Raw genomic sequence first — 21,612 nt, 5'->3', positions numbered from 1 at the left:
AATATAAAGCCAATTTGAATATTTTTTAATCTGAAATTCATTAAATATTTCAGGTTCATACAGCAGAGCAGACTTGAAATGTCCCCAGATCCACAGCAAGAGCTGATGGTAATGACTTAATATCATTTAAATTACTCTTCAGGATTCCCATCGTATCCTGCCTTGTGTATCTCTCATACAGCATAGCAAGGGACAAAAAATGGAGAAAGGAAAAGGGAAAGACTTTATTTTTGTACTTTTTATGATACTACACATATATAGTTAACACCAAGCAGCTACATACAGATAGTTCAAAAAAAGTATGAATACATAAAGTGTCCAGTGATCCCAAACAGCCCTTAAGTTTTTCAGGTAAAATATTTAAATTCACAGAAAAACTAGAGAATACTTTGTGGCAGGCAGGTGCATGAGGGGAATGACTCTTCCAAGGCATAGACTGGTGAATCTACAGAAGTTTGCATAACACCACTCTGAGTCATGTAGGTCTGTAAAGTTATTTCATGGTCACTGGATCAAAGATCTACATAGACTAAAACTAAATATTTTTATTTCCAGCACATGGATAAGTGTTTGCAGTTATTCACATGCAGTTCGTTTACCTGAAAACCAGCAGTCACATGCAGTTTCTTGAACTGGGTGCAGCAGTACTCAACCCAGCAGCAGCAGCAGCTACTGAGTGCCAAAGGAAAATAAATCATGAAGAAGCATTATTCTGCTGGAAAAATGAAATGGAAAATGACTCTCCTGTAGCCATAGACTCATGAGGAGCATATTACATTACTATAGCTTCGTAGTTGCAAACCAGCCACTAGAGGTCAGTGGTTTGGAATAAAATTAGCACAAGAAGGAAGAATTCAATTTCATTTCAAATGGCCAAATCATATAAAATAAAATTTCCCCCCGTTGAGTAAGGAAAAAGGTTAGCAGTGCTTACCTTCATCCTAAAGCAGAAAGCTAGTTTAAAATTCTTAAAAACAATACTAGGTACATAATATACCAAAAAAACTACTCTTATTCTCTACAGTTATTTGCAGACATGCATAAGAATGCAGGACTGGAAGAAGCTTCTTGCATCATCAGGTCCAGTCTCCTGCTACTCCACCCGTCCTATAATCCCTTACATGACCAAAGAAAGGATCAGCTTAAAAGCAGCTTGATTCTTTTGCTTATAAGAAAAAATAAGAATTACAAGAATGTTAAATAAGCTCAATCAGTACTTTTAAAGTGCATAAAGGCAGGATATTAAAAAGATCTGTGCAGTGCAAGAATCTTCTTTCAAAACTATTTCCATTATAAATGTGTAACACTGCAAAGAGAAAAGGCTGACAGAGGGCAGGAAGAGGCTTTTTCATCATAAAGTGCAAAGCATATATCCAAATAGGAAAAAAACCCTCATAATATTATGTTTTATTTACTCATTTATCCACTGCTGTAAGCATACATACACATTGATGCAACTAAACATCTTACCTCTGCCCCACAGTGATGTTAAAAAATGTGAGATAATTAGAAATAGAACCACTGGATGCTCAAACACATGCACACTGAACTAATGCTTGATGCTATAACTGTAATTTTCTAAGATTTCAATATTTCTCTGTATTATAGAGTTACACAACTGAAAATTCTAGTGGACATGAAAATTCAGAAAGTCAATCCTAGATTTCCATCTGCTATTACAAAAAAGCTGTCATTAATGGCTTTGATTTAAACTTTATCACTGAAAGGATTCACAATTTAGTCAGAACCTAACTGAAGTTGCTACAGCAGAAAGTATGTTGAAAGGGATTGTAATAGGAAACATCTGTCATCTCAAAACACTGTTCGGATTTTCTAGATTGAAAAAAAACTAAATCAAAAAATGTTAAAATACTACATTACAAATATTATGTTCTATGCAAACACAGAGTAGGACAAAACCCCATGCAGTTTCACATACGAAATCTTCCACCAGATTGCCAAGAAAAAAACATAGCAAAGCAACAAGGAAAGAGAAATGAAAAAAAAAAGCCAAGAAGCCCAGTAATAATATAGACCAGAGCATTTATTTCTTTACTTTTCCACTATAGGAGCTTCAAGCAGAATAGAGAAGAACACATAATTCCACTGCAGCTATTTTCCGTTTTAAGGAAACCAAGATTAGCCTGTCAATTTGTGTACAATGTAGCAGCATCTGAACATGCTATTCCAGCAGTATTTTAATAGAGAATAAATTCAAAATAATTTACAGCTTGAAAACTTAAGTACTATCCAGAGGATTCTGATTGCATGAAACCATGAATGGTGAACTGGGGTTTGTGAAAGCAACAGAATACCCAGTAGGATTTCCAGACCTCTTTTTATCACAGAGATGAACTTTTCTGCATTCTCATTATTTTTATCCCCATTCTTCTTCCTTCTCTTTCTATTGCATTCCTACCTGTGTGAAAACTATAGCTGACTTTGCTTTAGCCCTTGCAGATAATCTAGCCCTGCACCTTTTTTAATTTCTGATTTTCAGCTTAATTTTCCTGTGCAATATCTCAACTAACTGATGCATTGTCTTCATCTAACATACTCTTCCTCTTCACATTAGCAAAGGATTATGAGTGAATATTCAAAGGAACACATACAGCAAATGAAAATACCATGATCAGCACTTGTTCAAGGAAACCAGTTTCCTCACCCAAGGCAGGAGTCTGGACTGTTGTAGAACTTCACTCACCCCAAAGCAAGATATCATGGTCAGACACATGAAAACTGTTATAGACATGAACTTAAATTATCTTCAATGAAGAGCAAAGTCTTTCATGGCTCCTTAAAATACAATTCACACTACTGTTTTTACAAAACCACAGCTGTATGGAGGTAGCCAGCTGTGGTAGAATAAAGCCCAGCTCATTGGCACTGGGGTTGAACAGAAGTCCACTAATAAATGTGCCATCACAAACGAGCTAAGCCTAGCCCATAAGAAGAGGGTAACATAGGGTCACATTATTAACCACACCGGTTCACAATTTTGCTTACAAGTTGCAAAACAAATTATTATTATACTGATATAAATTCCAAGTAAAAAAGCACTAGCCACAACTCATTTTCAGTTCAGCAGTGGCACTTAGGTAGTGGGATTTAATCAGACATAAAATAACCTATTTTAAAATTAAAAGGACAGGACTTCTGCCAAAACACAGGTGTACAACTTTCTCTATTAACACCTGCACTGAAAATATGGCAGTGAACTGGGCACATAGGTAGATTTTTTCCCACAGAAGTTGGGGTTAACTATGCCAGGTGTAAAGCAGAACAGTTCAAATGACTTAAAGACAGGGATCAGCTTTTTTTTGGGTTTGACATACACATTAATCTTCCTGTTTCTCTAGAAAAAGCAAATGAGATGCCGCAATGGCTCACTGCATCCTACTCTATTCTAAACATACACACACACACAAAAAATCAAACCCAACACCCAACATGCACCTACAACATTTAACAGAAAAAGCTGTTGGTCAGTAAAAAGTCACTCACAGATTTGAACTTAAACAAGTGCTGTTTTGCAACACAACACTGATAATACTTAAAATCCAGAAAAAATATACAATCTGATTTCAAGAACAAAACCATAGCCGTATCAATACAGAAAACAATTTAATTTGTTTCAAAATAAATATTTGACATACAAAGCACATACAGTGAAAAAGGGTCACAATAAATTACAAATGGAGATACTTGCTCATTCACTGAGAAAAGCCCTTGATATTTCCAATTTCATATCATCAAATTTATCATTCTTGCTGATTTAAGCACAGCACTGAACAAATATGGATCCCAGTGCTTTCTTTCACAGGTACTGGTATGGATAATTTACTGCAGTGATCCAATTTGAAAATCAGTAGGGACCAGTAAATCACTGCATAAAAGAAAGAGCGAATGAGGTGCTTTTTCCTTAGTGTCAGCAGCCTGCGATTATTATGTTTATTAGATTTTCTTGAAAGGGCTTCACATTTTTTCAAATATGCAGGAGAACTATATTTCCCCTCTGAGCCCTTACATTAGCATTTTGTGCCTCAGTCCTTGAATACAAGTAAAAGATGAATTTTTCAATTAATTTTAAAAGTTTATACCATCTGGATGGCACAGAACTAAGCAATGAAACTCCCTTACCTGCACAACATCTGCTATTATCACAGAGCTAGCTTCCGCAGAGAAGTTAGTAAGTAATGCTGACATTTTATGAGAAAGATTTTTGAATCCACATTTAAGATTAAATTCTATTACATTATCCATACGGATAATGCATCTTTGAAATAAAGGATTGCTTAAGGTTCTGTCCTTAAAAGGCGATTTAAAACAGCGAGGCCTGACTGCTCCTGTGACTTTAAGAAAATTACAGCACAATAGAAGTTACAATACAATGATACACTAGCCAATTTCAGTATATATAGTTTAAACATAATAGATGCACTGCAGCAATTAAAAATTATAGACAGTTATAAGATTAGCATACCCTACTACCATCTAGCACATTAAGTGCTTGCCATCTTGTTCTGTTGTATTATTTTTCATCAGTGCAGAGATGACGATACAAGGGACCATACCTAGCTCTTGCATGTGGAAATCAGTTTTTGATACTGCTTTAACAGGGCATGCTGTCTAGTTCAATGTCTTTTCTGCCCTTAATCTGAGCACTGTAAGGTACAGTACTTTTTTAAGTATTTAAGCCAGCATAATTGGTATAATTTTGGGAGCAGGACCAACAAGTCATGTGTGGTATAGAAACAAATCAGTTTCCTCTGGGCACTTGTCCAACTCTCTTTGTCCTATTTCCTGCTCTGCCAGAGCTCTTACACCCCCTCAGGAAAGTGCTCATTTCTTCCATGTCTCCATTCCTGTCTGTAAAATGGACAAGAACTATACTTCCTTAATAAACATGGGATCTGTACAGCAAATGTTACACTACAGGTGCCTAACAAAGAAACAGTCCAACACAGACTGTACAAAATAACCAGACACGTTATTTGTTTGGACAGTACTATAACATATATAGTTAGCAGCTCAAAAACTGTTGGAAGAAATAGTGGCTCACGATTGTAATGGATTTTTTTTTAAAATCCCTAAAACTTGCAACTTAAAATATTAACAGATATTGCTCACCTTAAGCATCCATCAAAGAAGGGAGCAAAATATAAAATTGACAGCACAGAAATTACAATAAAAGTATACAATTAAATAAAAGGCGATAAAGGAAAGGATGGATGTATTGGTAAGTCCCTTGGTGTGTAAGAAATCCCAGCTGGCATTAGCTATTCCAAAAGTCTCCAATGGCTCTTGATACTTTATTTACCTACAGGTGACAACAGAAACTGTTATGCTGGAGCGTCACTTCTACTTGTTTGTGCAGAGCAAGGGGTGGGTCTACTCACAGAATCTATGCAACAGCACTTATCTTATGAAAGCTGAGATGACAAAAAGCAATGACCAGTGTGATTTATACCAGTGGAAACAGTTACCTAACACTAGGTAGGTAACCTTTCAGTAAAATAAAAACTTTTCTGCTTCACATTTGGGGTTGACAGGCATTTTATGGTCAGTTGCAAAATTTCTCTGCGATCACAGATTTCTGTCACAGCCTCTGTATCACAGCTAGGATACAACCAGCAATTCATATCTAATTTAATCATTAGTGTAGAAGCAATCACAAACCATGGCAAGTAAGCAGGCATGAGGACAGAATGTTTTTGCCAGTATTGAGGAAATGCACAGTTATCACTTAGGCAGCCAAAAGGCTGCAGTAAAAATCAAAGCTGATGCAGAGTACAGGTCAGTTGCCCTATTTATTTAGTTTGAACATTATTCTTATAACATTGTTCCATGTTTTCCTGGCATGTCAGAGAAGATAAGTTTTTCCAGGCCACAAGTTGCTCATTTGTCAAGCAAATCCTTGCAAAACCACAAATATACTAGCCAAATCATATCAAATCAAATCCCATTTATGAAACATCTTCCTCCTCTTTAAGGAGTCCATTTTTAAGAGTTAATGGAAAGAGTTAACAAGAAATTCAGTATCCACGTTTAAGTTCTACTTCATGGCACTGTCTTCCAACTCTCAACTTGCTCATTGTCATTCACTTACTCCTTTTAATCTTTCTCATCCATTCCTAGAGTTGGATCTCAAGACTTAGCATCCTTCAGTTACAGTTGCAATATGTCAGATCCAGTTTAGACTCATCTCTAATTTAATAACATCATATAATTAAGGAACAGTAGACTGCACCTGTAACTGCAGTCCAACCACAAAAATTTGCTCAGAAGTAACATGTTATTCTGCTTACATTAACTACAGATTTATTTGCCTTCCACTCCCAGCATGGGGGACCAACTTAGATGACCGAATTAAAATCTTTAAATCACATTGGTCCAAAGAGCTGAAGAGAGTCTGAGGTCTCTACTCAAAAAACACATCATGTAACATGAAACAGGGTCTAGGACTGTGCAGAGGAACTGAAACAGTAATAAGTAGGTCTAGATTTTTTGCTCTGATTAGATACCATTGTTGCAGTGCTTATTTTAGGGTTAGATTTTGAAGGAAAGGGTCATACATTTTTGCATTTTAGAAGGCAAAAATTCCCTATAAGATAATTTAGAAATGCACAAGACATTATACCCCAATTCAAAAGCAGCAGTGGGAATACAGGAACATGCACACATACACACAGGAAAGCATTCTGCTCAACTTCCAGGTTCAAGCATCAGTATGTTCTGTTAGAGAGAAAATAAGCTTGAAGAGCCTAGCAAGTTACATTTAACACTCATTTTATTGCAGTAGAAATTTTAGTTTTTATAAAATCCTCAGGATTACAGGATATACATATAATGAAACTCATTGCAAGTCTTTAGCAGCTGTAGAGCATTACTGCATGCAGTTGCTTCTGCAGTGTGCAAGTGTTCTATAAACAGCTAATCATGTTCAGAGAGCAAGACAAGTAGTCAAAGAATATCATATTCAATTAGCAACTGGATAATCAATACCAAGAGGTTGAGCAAAAAAATGAAATAAATTTATAAATACATGGCTCTGATCTAACAAACTAATACAACTGAAAAGTCTGAATGATATCCACATCACAAACAAGATAACTCAGTAGTTACAGGAAAATACTCTACTTCAAGACTGCTTTTGAAAAAGTTTCACATAAGATTTCTCTGACCATGGAAGAATAGTTAAGTTCAGTGCTATAGAAGTTTACAAAAGGCCCTTTAATTTTATGCAATTAGAATACTAACATTAACTAGAGAAGATTAGGCAAATATTTTGCCTTGAATTTATGGAAAGAAGTTTTGTTCAGACAGATAACATTATTTTTCCACGACCTACCTTTCAGCTGCTGGGTGAATACATAATCAGCACTCAATTTAATATTCACTCAAATTAATATTCACTTCTGTAGTCATGACATGGCTTCAGGTCAGTCATCAGATGGATTTATGCCAAGAAATCCTACACCCATTTGTTTCAGAAGCTGCCTAAACAGGTTCAATCCTTTATGCAAATTTCCGATCACAATGAGACTCTCAGAAACTGGAATAACAATTCATATAGATCTAGCTACAGATTAATTTTCTAAAAAGCTAACATGCTTGAATTACTGCAGTCTCAAATTTTTGTGGACATATAAACAAATCTGCAATGAGTCTGCAAAAGTTACTTCATTTACACTGATTAGTTCATTTGAGACATGGTTAAAAGTTACATCTTTGGCTGAAAAGCCTACAGGTCAGCAGTTTGGCTTGGTAAAACATCTTGTTATGACAAGAAAACTGCAGAGTTTTCTGTGATCAGAGTCTTGATATTTCTTCCAACCGTGTAATGTAAGACTACGTCACAAGGTAGGAACTTGGAAGAGTTCTTTTTAAGTAGTATAATAAAAATAACCTCTCCTTCAGAAAAGGTGTTATCTGTGTCAGCTTGATAGATTTTAATCCCTTGTGTTAACTTCAAAGTGGGCCATATCTCTACATTGAGTATAGTAACTTGGACAAAATAGTTCTACAGATACATGTAGTAAGCAGAAGAATACTGTCCAAAGTGTACTGCATAGGTATGTGTACCAACTGCTATCCACTGGAGATATCCTACAGTAGCTATAGTTCCAACTAACATAAACCAAGGGAGCATAGACCTCTTATAGTTTTAATCAATCTCAAACAATCCTTGATTCCAAAAAAAAAACCCAAACAAAACAAAACCCTGTATGATTGGGTATGTTTTAGAAAGGATGCAGCTAATTTGTTTCACCAATTAACAATACAATACAGTAACTTTAAGTTTACATTATTTGGTTTTGATATGCTAAATTTCATATTATCTCCAAGAAAAGCATATACATATTTTTAAACAGCCTGGAGTGAGATCAGTGTAAAATCAGAAATTTCTAATCATCAGCAGAAGTGCCAGCTGCTCATAATGTTCACAAAACACGAGTGCCTGAAATTTGGCTATGCAACAGTTGGTGCCAATCTGCTTATAAAGGAAATGCTGCTGAGGCATAGTCTTCTTAGAAAAACAGGGCACGAGGGCTTCATTATTAAGTGTTCAACAACAATCCTGAGCTCAGTGAAGAGAGTCCTGAAAAAATCAGATTTAAAGAGAGTTTTAAAATGCTACAGCATTTATCAGAAGTGTTATCTAGATCTGTCTTTTTCATTCACTTCTTTCCTTAACATCACACACATACACACTCTAGCTAACAAGTTCTTTGGACCAACTCAGTATTGCAGTATCTTGCAAGAGCTTCAGAATTCTTGGCTTTTAAACATTAACATTTTAATTAACTTTATATCCATCCCTGGCTGGAAGCTGCTGAACTAAAGACAGCAGAAAAATTCCACCTTAAAGCCAAAACAAAAAGACACTATTGAAAAAAAAGAGGAGGAAAGAATAATGCTTTATCACAATTAGTGTAAGGAGTTGGGAGGCAACTGTGTATGTGTGCTGTTTCTTGCCAATATGCAATAACAGTGCACTCTAGAAGCAACTATTAGAAGACAGACATAAGAAATAAAACCCAGATCACCAGTTTCCCTTAAAACTACAAAAATGCCAGCAGAACATTTTGGATAAACTAGTTCTATTGAAAGTCAGTTTTACTATTGCACAGCTTAGATTATTTTTAGATACTAAAGCAATTTCACAGATTTTGTTGTTGTTAAAAAAAAAAATATATGTACCAGGATGGAGCAATTAATTTCTTACAAAATGGTAGGGAACAGGAGGCGATTAAGGTTATGATTCTCAGACTTGTCTTCACATATCACAGCAGCCAAAGCCACTTCCTTGGCACTTTAGCAAACCATTTTCTAATCGAGTAATGATTAGACTGGAGGGTATGTTAACAAAAATCTTACATTTTGCAATGCTTGTCTTACAAAACTAAGAAAGCACTGACCTGGGAAAATCCTCATAGAAATATTTATGGTTTCAAAGTCTAAAGCAATATTGGCTTGACCAACTTTCAAAATCAATAAATTCTATTTCAAATATAATTAACCTGATTTGTGAATTTAACTAAAGGAGGTAATGAGCATGTTTAACTACAGATTTTTTTTCTGTCAATATTACACAAGTTCTTAAGTGCCTATTCATATACAGACTTAGCCTCAGATATACCTGAAAATCTAAAAATAAGGATATCTTTCTGATAAGAAAGACTTTATTCTCCCAAGGTGTAGTTTTAATTACACAAGCATGTTCTCAAAGCTCCCATTCAAGAACATTGGTACATTTCTGATCAGTTACATGAAATAAATATAACCTTGACCCAGCATCCAGGTGTATTTTGCATCCTAAAATTACCATCTGCAGATTTAGTACTATGAGTTATGCATTCATTTTAGAACAAAAAGTTTCCAAATGCCTGAGCACTACACAGTTAAACACTAACTTCCAAAATCAATTTAGTACTTACCGACAGTACGGATTTCGCCGAGAAGAGTAGCGTAACGTAAGAAACCTATAGTAAATGAATGGCTGGAGCAGGCTCCCTTGTCCACTGAAAGAGAATAGTTCAGTAGAGCTTAGCAGTGACAAAAAAAAAAAAACAAACACCAAAATCAGGATTTTTCCTAACAAAAGCAAGCAAACTGCTTGGGTTCAAAAAAGAGCTAGATTTGGGTCACACTGGTTCAGAAAATCTAGATCTGACAAGAAAAAGTACATAACCATACACTTTTAAATGCAGAAACTTACATTATAGAATAAAACTGCTCAATCAAGCACTTAAAGAAGTGCTGGTTTTATATTGATTTTATATTTATGAAGTTTTTTTATATGTGCCATTTCTGGTGGTGTGCAAAGAATCACAGAAATGATGGTGACAGATGCTCAGTATCAAGAAAAAGCTTGTTGGTCAATCAGGGAAACTGGCTGAGATAAGTAGTGCAGTTACAGCGAGTAACTGGACTCGCAGCACTTTGACTATCTGGACCATATTTCTAGTATCTTTTGCAAAACTTGTCAGAACACACTGGAGACAATTATAGATGTATTCAGACATGCAAAGCTGATATCCAGTTATTTCAGTTACACTGAAATTAGATTTTGATGTTTTACAAAGTTGCTGTTACACATGATGGTGCTATAAAGTAGTGAAAGTATAGCATACAAACCATACACAGCGAAGCACAGAAATGCCCTAAGTTTTAGTGTCGGAAGCTACTTTGAAAAACACAGCATTTAAAAGTTCTATTTGAAGTTGAACATCACAGTTCCAGCAAGAACTCCTTCAAGTATGAACAACATCTTTACCCAGGAGAAAAAAATATAAAGCGAAAGGAAAGTGAGCTACGGGAGGAAAGAACAAGGAAATCTTGAACCTGTACACTATTTACAAGCAATTTAATATGCTAAAACAATTTAAAGAACAAAATCTCACAATAGCTGCATTTAAACATTATATGATTTTAAATTTGGCACGATCTTTTTTAAGCTTCAGTATCTACTAGATGACATATCAAGTAGCAACATTTCACATACTACATTTTCCATAGATAGAAAAAAGAAAAAAAAAAAAGGAAGTTATCCCAAAGAGAAGTTCAAACCACTTGGAAGTTTCAATACTGGATACAGAGTGGATACAGTTGGTAAGTGGCCTTAAATGAAATGGAATCCTTGATACATGAAGTACTGAAGCACTCAGCTGACATATCAAGAGATAAAGACAAATTATGCATTCTGTCAACTTCCAAGAAGATAAAGCCTCTCTTCTGCTGACCGTGAGACCACTCAAGACAAGTGCTCTTACTGTGCTACAACTTATACAGAACAAAGGGTATATTCTCCCTGCAAATATTAAAAGGCAATGACCCAAACTTCAGTGACTGGAAGGTCACCTATACAACTTCAGTAGGATTCCAACATGCATACGCTCAAGATCCCTAAAATTAATTCAACAGGATGCAAAGCAGGCATAACCAAATGGAATAAAAAAGCCCCACAAGGATCACTGCTCAGAAGTAACACAGGAGAGAACACAACCTACTACTGCTTGCACACTTTTTGCATATGGAAACTTCGTGCCACTTGAATTTCTGGAATCTAATTGTCAAAAACAAGAGCTTAATTTCAGTGAAGCTGAAGATCTTAATATTCTATTAAACTAACCAAAATTAAACTTACTGAACAACATACTGATAGAAATGCAGGTGAATGCAAGTTGCGAGCCCAAAAAATTTCAATGCAACTCAACAATGTCACCCACGCTATGAAAGAGGAGGGGTTTTTTGTGCCCAGTTATGTCATAGGGAATGCTTTTTGATGTCATGATGCACCAACTTAAGAAGCCTAAGAATCAAATAAATTTTACTTGAAGTTCAAGCCCTGGTCAGCCAGAACAATACAAGTGGAGCACTATGATCCAGAGAACTCACTTGCAAAAAGTAATCTTGTGTAGCAAGTTTCTAATTATTGAAATATTTATCGTAATTCTTACCTGAAGAGCATAAAAACTGTAGCTGGCATGAGGAAAATTTCATTGCAAGCAATGAATTTTAGAATATTCTGTTGATTAGCATTCAGTTTCTCTAAGAGATTTCTCAGAAAAGGCAAACTATTTGAACTTCGTGCCTTTAAAGAAGAAAAAATGATTTACAGAAAAAATATGAGTTACACCTATCTTCACTAGCACAGAGAAGTCAAAATACAAACAATTGTCATTTACAACTCATTTCAGCATTTTAAGACTTTACCAGAATTGAGATTAATATCCCAAAGAAAACCGTAGGCTTGGAACTCCATAATTTACTAAGAGTTCAATTAAAAATATCAGGTGTTGCAATCCCCTCATGCACCCATTTTAGGTTCAACTGCACAGAGAGAGCCACAAGCTTTATTCTGTCCACTAGGTGGAAGTGCCCATGGTAGCAAGATAGCCCAGTTAGGAGCACCAAAGACTGGAGTAACATTAAGTTGCACAAGGCAGTGCATTAAGCAGCAAGTCCAACTGGCAAGTATTTTGCTTGCTAGTTTGTTACCTTACTCCTGAAACAGAACAACAAAATTCACAGGCTATGGTTTAGTTTGAAAAAGACATGTCTTATGTTTCAACTTAACTGCTACACAGCTTTTGTTTCCTTCAAAGGAAAGCATTTGAAGAAAAATAATCAGTGTCAACTCCAACATATCATTGAGTCATTACAGAAGGGGAAAAAACCCAAAAACAAATCACAAAACCCAGCCAACTCAAAAAAGTCTTCTCAGATTCTCTGTGCTGACATTCCACACTACAAATTCACTCTAATTCCTCTACCACGGCCAAAGGAAACCAAACCGTAGCTGCAACTTAAACCTGTTTATAAACCCCAAGAATACCACCAGTATTAATCGTAACATACATCATATCATACTTACATCAAGAACCTTCTTTGTGTATGTGGCAGCATGAAGCAATGAGAACAGCAGAACTGGAAAAATACTCACTGAAATAAGCAATAAGGAAAATTATACGTTTCATTTCTCCATGATGTTATACTACACGAGTCATAGCTTGGTGGCTCTTTGCAAGAGGTTGGCTGGAATGACCTATACTGGATGAAGATATGTATAAGTCTAATATCTATATTTATAGCTCTTCCCTTTGCTTCTTACACCTCTTTGCTATACATTTTTATTAACTTCAAAATATAGGTGTCTGCAAGTATGCAAAAGTATAATGTACACCATTCATTACACACTAGTGCATTGCTCCTGAAATGCAGTCTTTCTGCATGGAAGACACACATGAGGTTACTACTTAAAATCTATTAAGTACATGTAGTCATAATATTTTTTTCTTAAAAGATGCTACAAAATTAATTTCTTTACCAAAGAACATGCAGTTGCCAGCCATTCACATTTCATAGAGCAAGAACATAGACATTCCTCTGCCAGGGAGATTTTTAAGAGTCAGATGTGAAGCGTACACAGCGTGGCATAAAGAAAAGTCAGTTCTGACATGTCACCTTTGACAAGCCACAGGGAAAGTATTTTTTGCAGACTTTATCAGTTTAATAACTTATTTGAGAAAGCTATCACTGAATAATTGTCTCTCTACATGACGTATGTCCTGCTACAGTGAGAAGTCATATATAAACCCTGTATTGGCAATAAATGAAAATTACCAACTTTACCAGGATGACACAAGTAAAGGATACTTGTAACAGGGTAGGAATTCACAAAGATAAGGGAGTACAACAGGTAGTGGCAGCTGTCCTCCAGCAAAGCCTGGGCCAGAAATGCCCTGCTAAGCTGAAAGTGCGGTAGCCTTTGATGCAGTCGGAGGGCACTAGTAAGAGCATTTGCCAGCAAGGCACGCTGATAAAAGCTTGCTGCTTCATGCAACCTGCAAATCATCAGAGGAGATGTTACCATATGAACCAAGCTCAGAACTCTTCCACCCTTGAGAATTGCATCACAGCTGCACAGTACCTGAGTATTTCTATTATCGAACAGAAGCACTATTTACAAAATACAACTCAAAAACTGGTAACACTGACTTACTGCAGGTGCCTAAAGTAAAACAACTCAATATATTACTGCATAACTACACACAAAATCATGCATTTACTGCTACTTTACAGTTGCTCAACACATTTTCCAAACACTTCTGAAAGTGTTTTAAACCAATCTAAAATTTGTAAGCTGTTCTGACAAAAAGCATCCAAGTAACCTGAATAACAGCAATTCACCCTTATGTGAAAAATAATTCTATGCAAAGGGACTCTGGTTCATAAATTTTTAATGCTATTTTACAATACTACAGTACATACCCTAGAAGAGGCAGGACAAATAAAGCTGAGCAGTAAACTGTGAACAAGCGGGAAATCCACATTGCTGTATCCAACTTGTTAGCCATCAGAAATTGCTACATTGGAAAAAAAAAACAACCCCAACATAAGTTGGTATGTTAATATTTGCATAAAATGAGCATTCTTCCCTGCTATATTAAATTGCAAATCTTCTTCCAACCTTGAATATAAGCAAATTATAGCTTGAAGTAGAAAGCTGCTTTTTGTTCTGTGATACTTGACTCATATGATGCTACTTGCCAGATCAAAAACAGCTCTGCTTCCTCAGAACCAAGAAGCTCCTTTGTACACTACAACCAAATACAGCAGTAAGAACTTCTGGGAAAGTAGTTTTTCTATCCAAATTGACCTGATTAAACAGCCAGCTCCACAACTGTTACCACATAAAGTCTCCAGACCTGATTTTTGCATCTACTCCTTCAAGGTTCCTTTTAGAATACACTGCACACACCTTGGGCTGAATCTCCATAATTCTTAGCAAGGGGAAAAAAATAAAGGGTCAGGTAAAGTTAGCATAACTACATGCTTATTATTACAAGGAAAGTGGCATTGTTTTGGCCTACATATTCTTGGCCTCAAAAAAGCAAAAGCTTTTTACAGGAATCTTGCACTTCTCCTGTTGTTGAGCTCTTCTTAACCACAGCCCTTCTCAGTCTTGATATATCCATGGTACCAGAAAGGCTCTAACAAAACACAGCATGCTTTTGGCTATTATGTGCCTCAGAGTCAAAACATCTGCTTCTTTGCATCTGAGAGTTCAAGGTTTTTTTCCAAATTTGAACCACCTTTTAGAGATTCTTCTTTTCCTCTATATTGCTAGTGTGTCTCTATGGAAATGACCAGAAACTAACTAACCTGCAAGCATCTTCATAACATGATCTAGTGTCTTACCTGCACAATATAACTACAGAAATGGCATGAAGCTGTGTCAGGAGGTTTAGGTTAGATATCACAGAAAGCTTTTTCACCCAGAGGGTGGTTGGGCACTGGAACAGGCTCCCCAGGGAATTGGTCACAGCACGAAGCCTGACAGAGTAGTAGAAGCATTTGGACAATGCTCTCAGGCACATGGTGTGACTATTGGGATGTCCTGTGTAGGGCCAGGAGCTGGACTCGATGATCGTGATGGGTCCCTTCCAATTCAGCATATTCTATGATTCTGTGAAATACAGACGCCGCCACACCGAATCACTTTCGATTGAGACATTTTCAGGAGCGGCGGCGCACCAACAGCACGCTTTCAATCGGGAAGCGAGAGCTGCTTCCCCCTGCCCGCACCCGGGCGGGCAATGCCACGCTGCGATTCCAGCGGGACCCAACCCCCCGGCCGCTGGAGAAGCACCGCGGCCGGCCCAGGACCCTGAGGCCCGGGAGCTCCTTACCACGGCCCCGCCGCCGGCCCCGCCTGGCATGGGCCCGTTCTGCGTGGAGTCCGCCATGGCCGCACCTGCGGGGAGAGAAGCGCCTCAGTTTGAGGGACACGGGCGACCGCCGCCTCCCGACCCCCGCTCCCGGCCCGGCCGCGACCCACCGCAAGCGCCACACTGGGCACGGCACACGCTCCGCCGGATCCTGCCCCCGGATGCGGCAGGACGACACTTCCCGTGGACTGCGGGGCTGCCGGGCAATGTAGGCGGCGGATGGGATGCTCCCGGCGGCGGCACGGGGACGTCCCGGCGGTTCCCGGCTGTTCTGGGACTGCGGCTGCCAGGGCGAGCCCGCTGGGGAGGACACTGGCCCCTTCCCGCTCTGTCCACAGCAGCCCCGACAGCTGGCGCTCAGCTCGGTCTGTAGGGTTTGTAACAGGGGCACTTTTGCGGGGTGACAGCAACAATGTTAATGCTCGCTTCGGCCCCAGGTTGGGGAGTGTTTGCTCACGGAGGGCCAGCTTGGCTTTCCAGAGCTGTGCTGTGCATCAGCAGTGTAAACGGGAATCGTAAGATCACAGGACCCAGGCACGGCTCTCCGCAGTTCTCTGTGACATCGGTGATGTCATGCAAAACCATCAAGGCTGTGTCCGTGTGTTTTAGTGTCGTTGGTTCTCCATAATGTAGAATGCGGGGGGGGGGGGGAGGAGGGACGGGAAGCCTCTTTAAAGCCACGTGTGCCTAAAGATTCGTACTGTCAGTGATATTGCATTAAAATGCAACAGTTTTGTAACAAGTTTCCGAAATGTTTGGTCGGTAATCGCTAAACCGTAAAGCTAAGGAGCTTCAATCAAGTACAGGTATATCCGCGACATTGACAGGACGACCAAGCTGGAAAGCATAAAGCAGAAGCCTTCTGCTCACTCAGCAGCATGTAGCATATGTAATTTGCAAGGTCTTGGAAAGGGTTTATCCTCCCTTCATTAATCTAACCCTTGTCTTTAATATTGATTTTTTTTTTAATTATTTGTGCGGGATAGCTGTGTGAACATGTTTCTGTTCTCAGCTGGAAGTCTGTAACTCATCTAAAGTGGTATCAAAGTAAATGAAAACGAAGTGCAGGCCTCAAGACCAACACTTTGAGTTTTAGCTCCTATAGCCTCATGCAGTTTGTACTTCTAACTTTCTCTCAAGGATGTGCAGCAGGTTCCCCCTTCTGGCAGCATGGGTTCTGGGATGGCAAGCTGTCTGCTCCAGTTTCTCTAATCGTTCCCAGATGCTTTCAATTACTCTTCAGCGGCAAGAAAGTCATGTTCTTGGGACCAAGGATCTTGGAATCAACATCTGCAATCTGCCTTATTTCTGGCTCATGATGATTAAACTTGAAGATTGATTTGAAGACACTCAGGAATAATGTGTAATGAAGTTATGTTGACAGGAAAGGAGCAAAAGAGAAGTCAGCTGATAGGGATTCTAATACCACAACAATTACAAGTAATCTAAGACTTTAGGCTAATTAACACTTTTTAAATTGAAGATGCAGAACCTTATTTTCCACTTCTTTCCCAACTATTCATCTCTCACTAAAGTGACTGAGAAGTAGGCATAGGAACTACCTGCTGTTTGGGGATTTTTTTTCTACAGGTGGAGGAGACTAGTAAACAGCACTAGAGAATTAGGACTTTCAGTGTATCTGCTGGGCATTCTCAGGTGTGTAATAAAAAAACTGACAAACATTTATGCTAAACCAAAATAAAGGCTTTGAATATAGCCTTTGAATATAGTAAATTTAAGTTAAACCAATACTAGTTTATTTTATTGGAAAATGAAATATTAATGCATCCAGGAGACTTATTTAGATGCAACTGAAATGTGGAAATACATGTTGAAGACCACCAGATGTTTAATTGAAATATCACAAGGGGAAAAAACCTAGTCAGTCTTCAAGATTATTTGTATTTCCTAAATGGAGCTAGGATGACAAATCCATGTCTTTTGCAGGAATGCTTATTTATTTCTTGGTATTTATAATTTAGGAAGTACTTAATGCATACACATGCAAAGCATTAATTTCTAGAATCTGGCTTGCTGTCTATTTGTCATAACACCAAAAGTAGTCTTTCACATATTTGCCTTAATTTCATTTAAATAGAATGCTAAGCCATTGTTTATTCCCAAAAGTTAATGGCTTGAGAAGTGTCCTATTTTGGAATACTTGATAAGCAATATCCCTCTTCAACCTTTGTAACCAGTCCCCCTTTTCTTCAGGCGGATGTTTCTTTTCCTGACTTTTCCCTTCACTTTTGTTCTGCGCTTGTTGTTGCTTTTCGTTTGATATAGTCTCTCCTGTTGAGCAACTCGAACCACGCTACTGTTTACTTAACTTGAGAAAAGACATTAAATTATGTCTTAAGAAATCAAGAGTCAGCTATTGGCTTCTCCATTTCCCAGTTCTCCTCTGCTATGATATTGCTGATTGAGCAGAGAGGAGAAGCAGAAATTGATCTGTTTGTTGTTAATGCTTTTGTTTCCAACAGTTGTAAGGGTTCCGTAGTTCTTCCATAGTTCTATAAGTTCTTCCATATCATCAAGGCACCAGTTTTCTTTCACTGGTGATTGATAGTTCAGGTATTTAGAAGAGTATTCCTGTAATTGCTGAGGACTTGTCTCCCTCATTAGCAATATAGTCCCATTTCTCCTCTGTGGCAGTGCAGCACATGGACACAGCTGAAATTGTAACTAACACACCTCTGTTTTCCTCCAGTAAATTTATGAGTCTATCAGAGAATTACTCACAGTAATGATACCTGGGATCAGCTTGCTTTTAATTTAAAAAATTATGGATGCAAAGCAATGTATTTTGACCTTTTATGCCCAGATGTATACACCTACTTCCACTAACCAGCTTGATGTTGCAGGGGAAAAAAAAAATAAAACACTTGCAAAATAATTAATATATTTTAGAATTATATGGAAGAAATTATGCAGTGCTTTGCATTTGTTTATCAGGGCTGAGACTGAGAGGCTGAGACTCTCCAGGGGCAGTGCAAGGTTACTAATGCTCACAACATCACCATTAGTTAGATGTTCAATGAAGACTTTAGGTTAAAAAGGTTAGTAATTTGCTTGTAGGCACATGAGCAGTACCGTAATTGGGCTAGAAGTGGAATATACAACTCCACAGTCCCCATCGCCAATTTTTTTCTTAGTCACTATGTGTTTTCAGATGAAATCATATGCAAAACTTTATATGTCATTTGAAGCTAGTTTGAATATCCGAAGAAGACTCTTCTGGTGTTTCAAATTAATTACTGAGAACCTCATTACAGACATTATGGAAATATTTTATAAACAATAATTCTTATTCAATGCATTCAGCCATAATAAATATTTTATAGAACCAGTATTTTGCATTACATGTTGTTTTAAATTTTAACTTTTTATTGTCTTTTTAGTAGCATCACCGTCAGAAATATGCTGTCTTTTGTGGTCTCCAGTGGCCTCAATTCTTAACCATCTTAACAGAAGCTGATGTAGCATTGTTTAGGTGGTGTTTATCACCTTACAACAACGGGCATTGAGGTTCAGATAATGATTTATCTATTTTGTCCCTCTTGATTTGAAAGAAGATACTGTTGCTAACATCTGTATACATGTTTTCATTTATTTCGAATAAATGAGAGAACATTCCTCCAAGGTCGATAGGATTGCAGTTCCTCACAGCCAAACTAGCTCCATTATTTGTATATCAGTAGTGTATAGCATAAAGCACAAAGCTAAAATAAGGTTTTATGCAAAGTTGTAATGAACAATTTGGTTCTTGTTTGTGGTTATCTCAAGCTGGCTGTCCGAATCTCAAGAAAAAATAAAGGACGTTGGGTAAATGCCTGTTACATTTTTCAGAAAAAGAAACAGAAGTCTTCTGTCTCTGTACCAGATTGCTTTGTGATTTTTGCTCAATGGTCTGTAGCAATATCAAATATGTTCTTCTTCCTTGTCCCTCGCAGCTGGAGTTTCCATTTACTCACCCTTCCTGGAAGCAATACCCTTTTAATCACCAAGTGTGTGCCAAAGCAGAGAAAGAGAGAAGCCAAAACCTTTTGGAAGATGTGCAGAATAGATGTGCAAAATTCCTTGCAGTTGCTTTCTGTGTCAGCATTTTCATAGCTCTCAACATTTTGTTATATTCCTGTATTACTAAGATAAATGAAACATAAGCTGCAAGTGTAAGCTTAAGACTGTACAAAGAAATATGATAAATTTATATATATCTTTTGTAAGATTGGGAGTATGACACAAGGATTGGCATGTGATTGAATCGGTCTTGCCAGTGTATTTTATTTGCAATGTCCAACTCACTAAGGACATGAAAAATATTGCAAATTTAGGAATGGAAAGAAAGATGGGCAAGTGTTATTTTAGTAAATTATTTAAAGGAAGCTTAGGAAGATTTTAGAAATCTGGAGCAAGAGACTATATCAACAAATGGAGGAACATGGTGAATTATGGATGTAAACTTGTGACTACCTGTAGTGTTTGATTATAAGTACCACAGCAGGAAAGATTGATAAGCATCCTCTTGCAAGCTCAGAGAAGTATCTGAAAGTGTATTGATCAATGCTGAACTCTTTACTGAGTTGTTGGTAAATGGCTCCCTTATCTCATACTAATCACAGGCTATACTGAGGGAATAAAAAGAGGACAAGGAACAAAACTCCAGAGCTTTCCAAAGGAGAAGTTCTGTTATGATGCAGGGAATGTTAGCTCTATGTTTGCATAAAAACATGAAAAGAAATATTTGCTTTTTAAAATAATATCTGTTATATCATCTGAGCAAAAACCCCACAAAGATGGATGACAGTAACACTCAACATGGTTCTGCACTAATAGCTAAAAACTAATAACACTATAATCTGTGGTCCAGTGTTTTTTAGCACAGATACTATTATTATATTTCTGCCACTCATTCAGTGCAAGCAGAAGTTTGCAGATAAGTAATTAGGGTTGGAAGCTGTTTAAGCTGAATAAAATGAACTACCAAGAAATTTTCTGCTTTTATCTGAAGGTGACACAGGGCAAAGACTTCTGCCAACGTAAGTGTACCATTCAGTATGTCAGGAATCCCACCTCGATCACATACAAAACTTTTCTTGCACAGTTACAACAAACATGAGGGCTGCACATTTTTTGTTCTCTGCACCCCCAGAGCTCCCTCTGGTTTCATCCACAGGCATCTTTAGCCTTTGTCCATGTCTGTCAGTATCATCTGCACTCTTACAATCATTATAAAGGTACCTAGGCAGTAAATGTTTTATAGAAGACCTTATTAAAATTAGAGGAGGCTTCAGAGAAAAGCTTTTCATTTTGAACAGTTTTGCACAATCCAGTATGTCTTCCTAACTAGGGTAGGTTCGAGTGATCTTATTTATTATATTGTATAAGTTGTTCTTGATCTTTTAATACATAGTCCAGATGCTGAATTTTCAAAAGCAATTTGCAGTACAGAACTCTGAAATCAGTAACTTTCTGCATTTTTTGTGAGATCCCATTCAGAAATTCAGCCACAGAAAACTGGATGAGTGATTACAGGATAGGAATATGTGGAAGTATTTTTAATGTTTGATATTTGATATTAACTTTTTAAGCACAGTGGACTGACATGTCCACTGACATGTTCCACAGACATTTTATTGCTTATTTTGGAGTGGGAATAGTTTTATTCATTGGTGTTTATTCCTTAACAGTATATCCAATTTCAGACAGCAGGCAAGTGCTCCAAGGGTTCAAGTTCATAAAATTAATCCCTCTTATTCTTTTTTTTTCTATATAACTAGATTAATTCAGATTTATAAATATTGCCAAAAAAAAGTATATGCATATTTTATCCAACTGTTTTTTGTGGCCTCTGATAATCAATAAGAGCTTAAAA

At 37.4% G+C, this 21,612-nt stretch overlaps 1 protein-coding gene and 1 long non-coding RNA gene across 2 annotated transcripts; one reads left to right on the top strand and one right to left on the bottom strand.

The window, feature by feature from the left end:
- The first annotated feature begins 46 nt into the window (after positions 1-46).
- LOC108638916 lies at positions 47-20,616 on the top strand. The gene is made up of 3 exons (XR_001920153.1): positions 47-108; positions 5,327-5,496; positions 19,691-20,616. It is a non-coding gene; the product is annotated as an uncharacterized LOC108638916 (long non-coding RNA).
- On the bottom strand, positions 2,027-15,885 carry TMEM33 (transmembrane protein 33). The gene is made up of 8 exons (XM_018068681.1): positions 15,848-15,885; positions 15,699-15,763; positions 14,278-14,372; positions 13,663-13,850; positions 12,881-12,948; positions 11,964-12,097; positions 9,942-10,025; positions 2,027-8,602 (listed from the first exon to the last, which is right to left on the bottom strand). The coding sequence occupies exons 2-8, from the start codon at positions 15,753-15,755 to the stop codon at positions 8,473-8,475; spliced, it is 756 nt and encodes a 251-aa protein (XP_017924170.1). The 5' UTR covers positions 15,756-15,763; positions 15,848-15,885; the 3' UTR covers positions 2,027-8,472.
- Positions 20,617-21,612: the final 996 nt, after the last annotated feature.

Source organism: Manacus vitellinus, unplaced genomic scaffold, assembly GCF_001715985.3.
Source record: "Manacus vitellinus isolate BGI_N305 unplaced genomic scaffold, ASM171598v3 scaffold_0_pilon, whole genome shotgun sequence".
Taxonomy (NCBI): domain Eukaryota; kingdom Metazoa; phylum Chordata; class Aves; order Passeriformes; family Pipridae; genus Manacus; species Manacus vitellinus.
The sequence above is the reverse complement of the archived record's forward strand: the minus strand, read 5'-3'. Positions and strand labels throughout refer to the sequence as shown.

Coding starts and splice junctions, on each gene's coding strand:
- TMEM33 (XM_018068681.1), bottom strand. CDS start 15,755: ATGGCGGACTCCACGCAGAACGGGCCCATGCCAGGCGGGGCCGGCGGC. Junction 12,949..13,662: donor GAATTCCTACCCTGTTACAA/GTATCCTTTACT, acceptor TGCTTATTTCAG/TGAGTATTTTTCCAGTTCTG. Junction 10,026..11,963: donor ACAGTTTTTATGCTCTTCAG/GTAAGAATTACG, acceptor ATTCTCTTTCAG/TGGACAAGGGAGCCTGCTCC.